Consider the following 6,846-nt stretch of genomic DNA (forward strand, 5'->3'; position numbering starts at 1 on the left):
GCTTGACCTGCTGTGTTCATCCAGCTCTGCACCTTGTTGTCTCAGATTCTCCAGCATCTGCAGTTCCTACTATCTCTGGATTGCATAATGGTTGACCAACCTGTTGTCACTAAGAATTACAAACACCATCTTCACGCAGGTCATCATCTATCATACATTCTACGCTTACCTATCATCAGACATTACTGGTGCAAATAAACCAACTTTTCCAAATCCCCAAGCATTCTCTTTACACAAAATCATTCTCTTGACTCACTTTATTGGTCGTGAAAACTTTATCGTCTTCAGGAGCACTTCTAAAGAAAAGAAGTCCCCATTTCTCATCACCATGGAACACACAATCACATAAGGGAAAATTATGGCTAATGTTTACAGGCTTGCAACTAAAGAAAAGTGCCATAAAACTTTCATTTAGATTTGTTATAACACCAGTTCCTCCCAAACAGAATGATTATTGAGAGGAAAAGGTTGGAGTTTCTGATCTTGCAGTTCAACCCCTTGAGTGACATTTGCATTGACATTTGAAAAATAACCTTGGGGCAATGTATGAGACACCTACCAGTGATAATAAAATAGATAAGATAACAAGGTGTAGAGCTAGATGAAAACAGCAGGCCAAGCAGCATCAGAGGAGCAGGAAAGCTGACATTTCGGGCCTAGACCCTTCTTCAGAAATGGGGGAGGGGAAGGGGATTCTGAAATAAATAGGGAGAGAGGGGGAGGCGGATAGAAGATGGATAAAGGAGAAGATAGGTGGAGAGGAGACAGACAGGTCAAAGAGGCGGGGATGGAGCCAGTAAAGATGAGTGTAGGTGGGGAGTTAGGGAGGAGATAGGTCAGTCCAGGGAGAATGGACAGGTCAAGGGGGCAGGATGAGGCTAGTAGGTAGAAGATGGGGGTGGGACTTGAGGTGGGAGGAGGGGATAGGTGGTAGGAAGGACAGGTTAGGGAGGTGGGGATGAGCTGGGCTGGTTTTGGGATGCGGTAGGGGGAGGAGAGATTTTGAAGCTTGTGAAGTCCACATTGATACCATTGGACTGCAGGGTTCCCAAGCAAAATATGAGGTGCTGTTCCTGCAACCTTCGGGTGGCATCGTTGTGGCACTGAGGAGGCCCAGGATGGACATGTCGTCTAAGGAATGGGAGGGGGAGTTGAAATGGTTCACCACTGGGAGGTGCAGTTGTTTAGGGCGAACCGAGCGTAGGTGTTCCACAAAACGGTCCCCAAGCCTCTGCTTGGTTTCCCCGATGTAGAGGAGGCCACAACAGGAACAGCGGATACAGTATACCACATTAGCAGATGTGCAGGTGAACATCTGCTTGATGTAGAAGGTCTTCTTGGGGCCTGGGATGGGGTGAGGTGGGAGGTGTAGGGGCAGGTGTAGCACTTCCTACGGTTGCAGGGAAAAGTGCCAGGGGTGGTGGGGCTGGAGGGGATTGTGGAGCGGACAAGGGAGTCACGGAGAGAGTGGTCCCTCCAGAAAGCAGATAAGGGTGGGGAGGGAAAAATGTCTTTGGTGGTGGGGTCGGAATGCAGATGGTGGAAGTGTCGGAGGATGAGCGTTGGATCTGGAGGGTGGTGGGGTGGTACGTGAGGACGAGGGGGATTCTGTTTTGATGTTCCCCTCACCCATTTCTGAAGAAGGGTCTAGGCCTGAAACGTCAGCTTTCCTGCTCCTCTGATGCTGCTTGGCCTGCTGTTTCATCCAGCTCTACACCTTGTTATCTCAGATTCTCCAGCATCTGCAGTTTCTACTATCTCAAACAACAAAATACATCCCAGTATTTCGAACAGTATCCATTAATATGCAGCTAGACATCACAAACATGCCACAGTTTTGGTGGAAATATCATCAGATTGAACACCTTCAAATATAACTAATATAAAATAATAGTCAAGTGGAACTGAGTACAATGAAAATTGGATATTGCTTTTAGAAGCTAACTTTGGCCCTTGCTCACAACTATGATGATTTATTTTGTCTTATAGTGGTATAGTTAGCAATAGTATAAGTTGGATATATTTAGCATAGCTGAATGCCCAAGACATGAAACTGCACTTGTAACTAACAATGTTGTAGTGTGGGAGTTCAACCAGCACCAGAGTTGCTTCCTGCTCTCACCACTATCGGGAGATGACAAGGAGAGGTCAGGAGGGAGGGGAAAGAAATTCAGACAGTGCATCTTATCAAGCTGCTCTTTTCCAGTTGTTGAGTGAGGTTACTGATAGAGATCAGTCGCAGGTTACCTTTCTATTATTGTGAACATGTGCAATCCAAAGAGAGCAAAAATAAGAGGGAGGTTGTTTTCAAATAATGGAAAGACTCTTTCAAATTGTAGAGTTTTTTAATGCTTCCTGCATGACAGCAGTGATTTCAATAAGCAGTTCAATGTTTGTAAAACTCTTTGAAACTGCCTGTGATCATCAAAGTGTGTCATGTAAATGCAAGTCATTTATTTTTAAAATGATTGGTGAACTCAAATGGGCTGTGACAAAACAAACCTAACCTGCTTCAGAACAGCAGTCTGTGGAACTAAAAGTTGACTGTGTTTTGAGCACTGGTACAAATGCATTACTTGAGCGAAATATTTGCTTTTACATACGGTGTATTGATGACGAGACGATCCCATTGTCCTTTAATGTCATCATCAGATGGCTGCTCGGTAATGTACAGACCATCAAACTCCAACTTCCGGGCAATCTCCTTTTCACGTTTGAAGACCACAAGGGGAACCTTTGAACACATTAGCCAAGAAAATCAGCTCTAGCATTCTGGGGAGTGTAAAGAAATTAATGTAACATCAATACTTTGGTGTAAGCTTCAAACGTTACTGGTTGACCACATAACCTACGGCTGTTAACACTTGGATAGCTAAAGGCATTCTTGGTCATCAACTGAAATTGTTGGGGTCGTTTTAATGGTGTCCATCCCACGGCAGGAAACACAGCAGCTGGGTCCAATTAATTGCCAGAGGGGCCTCACATTTGTCTCCCCATGGAGGCAAACCCTGTTTGGGTTAGTGTTCAGGCAGAAGACAGGAAGGGCTGAAATGGGATACTGGACTAATCACTGACAAATAAACTCCACAACATTGTGGCAGCTCAGGGATGAGTTGTGGGCAACAGGCTTTTCCGAACCCTTGGAAGTCCACCCAGCAACTTCCTCGGCAGGTCACTGGAGGAAAGGGGGTAATTGTTGATGGTCCTTTGTAATCAGGCACTGTGTCAATGGGAAGGTGGGGTGGCTGCTGAAAGACAAACCCCCCCACCCCGCCCTTGTCCATGATTTTCTGTCACCGCTGCTCCACAATCCACATTCCATTTGAACTTACCTTTGGTTTGGGGAGCCATGATGACTCTGAGCCTCTGCTGGGTGCATTACTGGCAATGAAATATTCCCACCTTCTGATGGGCCAACAACTCTTGGCAAAAGGGATCTATGCTGCCAGGGACCTCAATTGCCAGAGAGGCCCAAGAGGCTGAACGGCATGTTTCTGTCAGGTCTCCCACAATGAACTGACAGAGATACCAATCAACCTGACAAATCCTAGTCAACACTGCTGAATCAACAACTGGTCTTCGTGTAGTGCCTTTAGCGTATTTAGAGCATTATCAGCATATTTAGAGCATTATCAGGCATCAACTGACCCAAGCTACAGAAGAAAGCATGAGGAAGGTGACCAAAAGCTTGAGTAATGAGGTAAATTCAAGGAATATCTTAAAGGAGCAGAGAAGACAGAGACAGAGATGGATATGTAAAGTGATTTTGGGCAAGAGTTCCAGAATTTAGTGCCTAGACAGCTGAAAGAGAGATTACAAATAAGGGGATGAATGAAATGCAAATAGACAAGAACCTGGGTTTGCGCAACATACTTTCCGGAGCTGAAGAGTTTTCCAGAAATAGGGAGAGGTGAGGCCATAAGAGATTCAAATACAATGACAAGACTTTTCATACTGAGGCACTCACGGATCGGAAGCAAAGTCAGTCAGCAAGCACAGGGGTGTTGACTGAATGGGACTGGGGTCAAAGTTTAGGTGGAGATCTGAAATTTCTGTAAGAAGACAGAATGGAGAATTACCAGGAGAGAAATGGAATAGTTAAACCTAGAAGGTTTTCAGCATCAGGTGAACTGAGGCAGGAAAAGTGACGATGATGGCTTGGTGAAGGTTGTAGGCAGCCTTTGTACTGGAGAGAATAGGGCGTTGGTAAGTCAGTTCAGGATCAAATAAACTGTTAAGGTTGTAAACAATCTGGCTCAGTTTGTGGGTGTGGGTTGGGGTCAACGGATAGGAAACAGAACATTTGATGATCAAAGATATGTAATCATACTGATGTTTATTTGGAGAAAACTTTGGTTTGTCTCTGACTGGATGATGGACAAATGAACAGTCTGACAATGAAGGTAGTGAAGGAGTGAAGAAAAGATGTGGTGAGACAGAGCCATGTGCTGTCAGCATACAGACAGAACATGCCTTTTTAGTTTATGTCACCTCAAAGCAACACATTTGATGTCAAATAGGAATAAACAAAGGATGGCTCCTTGGTGAAAGTCCAGAAGGAACAATGCAAGAGTGTAAAGAAGAATCTTTGCAGGAATAGATGAACCCTGTACAATTCAACAATGGAACAGAAACAACATATTTGGATATTGTCATCAACTTAGTACACTTCCATTTCTTTTGTATTTACATATTTTAAATAGTGACCAATTTTGCTTCAAATGATAGAATGCTAGGAACTGTAGAATTAGAAAGAGATTTAGGGATCTATGCATACAAAGAATATTGAAGTGCAGGAACCAGGCACAACAAAACAACCAATCTGACTAATGGAATGCTAACCTCTATATCTAAAGAACCAAAATATAAAGGTACAAAATCTTATTACAATTGTACAAAGCCCTGGCTAGACCCTAGCTGGAGTACTGTGTGCTGTTCTGAACAGCACACTTTTGAAAGGACATAATGATCTTGGAAGGAGATCGAGATCAGTGCAGATTCACCAGGCCTTCACGAATTAAATTACGAGGAGAGACTTCATACACCAGGAATGCATTCCTTAACTATAAGAGGCGTATAGATTATTTAATAATTTTGAAAGGATCGATAGGAACCATGGGAGACTCTATGACAGAGAATACAAAATGATTTCAAGATAACCTGATTGTTAAAATGAGTTAATTTTATCAATAATGAGCCTGAAAATTTGAATGGCTGCAGCACTTCAAGAAATGATGTGAAGTGCTAAGTCTCTGAGCTACACAGACTTCTTAAAGTGGGAGAGTTTGAAAGTACTGTACCTTCAATATGTAGTACCCTATGATGCAAAGCATTGAGATGATGGTATGATTAATGGCAAGGAGTGTTAGTGTTGGGGCCATGTATCCAGTAGTCTCCTGTAACACGTAGTAATCTACGTTATCATCATTCCAGAAACTAAAATCTTCCTCCTCATCATCTTCTGGAGGCTCAGTCACCTTAAAGTGAAACAAAAACAATAGAACACTTCTGAAACAACATAAAATATGTATTTCATGGTAAAACAAACATTTAAAACATATTTTCAACTTCCTATTTTTATTCAAAACTGACCATTTTAGAAATAAACTACAATGGATAAAAAATAGCTCTGACCAGAACTATTGAGAAGTTCATTTTACTTTTTTCGACTTTACCCTTCATTTTAAAAATGATCAGAACTGCAATGTATTTTTCATTGAGTTACTATTCAAATTTGATTCTGAAATTATTAAAAGGGCTAATTTTGGATGGTGGGCTGGAGTTTTGACATGATGATTTCAACTTACAGCTACACTTCCCTTGGACTGAGTTGAAGATTCAGTGTGTTACGAAAGCCTTTTAATTAAGAGCAGTTAACTGGCTGCTTATGTACGATTCCTAAGATCAACTGTTTTAAACCAATAGTGCCAAATGTTTGTAAGTTTCAATTCATAAGAACATAAAGTCAAGTGTGAAAAAATGGCATCTAAGATCCTCATCCAAAGCCAGTAAACACTTATTCAGTCATGAACATTTTTCCACATCTCTCAAGCAATACCAAATGCATCTCCCATTGTTCTTGGAGAGAAAAGAACACAAATAGGTCTCTCATTTGTAAAACCCTCAATATCTTCTCAATAGTTACCAAACATTTAAAAGTTGTCTCTGAGACCACTACTACCCTATAGTGAAAGAAACATTTTTCGTTAGTGTTTAATGCTGACGAATTTAATATTATTCCATTGCTTTGAGCCAAGATTTCTTCCTTCCTTCAATCATATTATTTAAAGACCACCATCTCCTCTCCACTCCTTAAGCATTGTTCCTGGGTTAATGACTAAAGACTCGATATGTACAATTCAATTAGCAGTGAGTCTCACAATCATCATGAACCTGTGAAGTAGATAGATTTTGTTTTTTTTCAACTTTTTTTCCTCCTATGAATCAATGATGAGGCCAGATCGATGTTTCACTCACACTCAACATTTTATGTCTCAAATTACTCACCTGACCATGGAAAAGTATTTAACTCCTGCATAATTCATGAAAACTTCAAGTTGAAATTTTTGCTACAATTCTGACAAACATGTAATTTAGAAAATTATCTCCACTTCTGAGAATCCACATTTTAATTTTTAAAAATACAAATGTTAATTGTTATTATAAGTAGCAATTTGAAATTCTATATACTTCTTTGAATTAAGCAACGTCAAATTATGAGGAATAACTTGAATTTAGTTTACATCAATATTGGATTGGGTTCTGCATCAAACATGGCCCTGACTGGATCTGACCCTTGACCTCCATGTACTGCACTTCAGCCATTTTCCTGTCATACCTAGAGGT

At 41.3% G+C, this 6,846-nt stretch overlaps 1 protein-coding gene across 1 annotated transcript in view; it reads right to left on the reverse strand.

The window, feature by feature from the left end:
- Positions 1–6,846, reverse strand: part of LOC109938260 (ryanodine receptor 3) — a 37,491-nt gene that overhangs the window by 22,053 nt on the left and 8,592 nt on the right. The window contains exons 2-3 of the mRNA XM_048600439.1: positions 5,301–5,477; positions 2,604–2,734 (exon numbers count right to left, since the gene is read on the reverse strand). Coding sequence (XP_048456396.1) covers positions 2,604–2,734; positions 5,301–5,477 — 308 coding nt within the window. The remainder of the gene's footprint in view (positions 1–2,603; positions 2,735–5,300; positions 5,478–6,846) is intronic.

The sequence above is a fragment of the Rhincodon typus genome, chromosome 8, assembly GCF_021869965.1.
Source record: "Rhincodon typus isolate 14 chromosome 8, sRhiTyp1.1, whole genome shotgun sequence".
Classification (NCBI taxonomy): Eukaryota; Metazoa; Chordata; class Chondrichthyes; order Orectolobiformes; family Rhincodontidae; genus Rhincodon; species Rhincodon typus.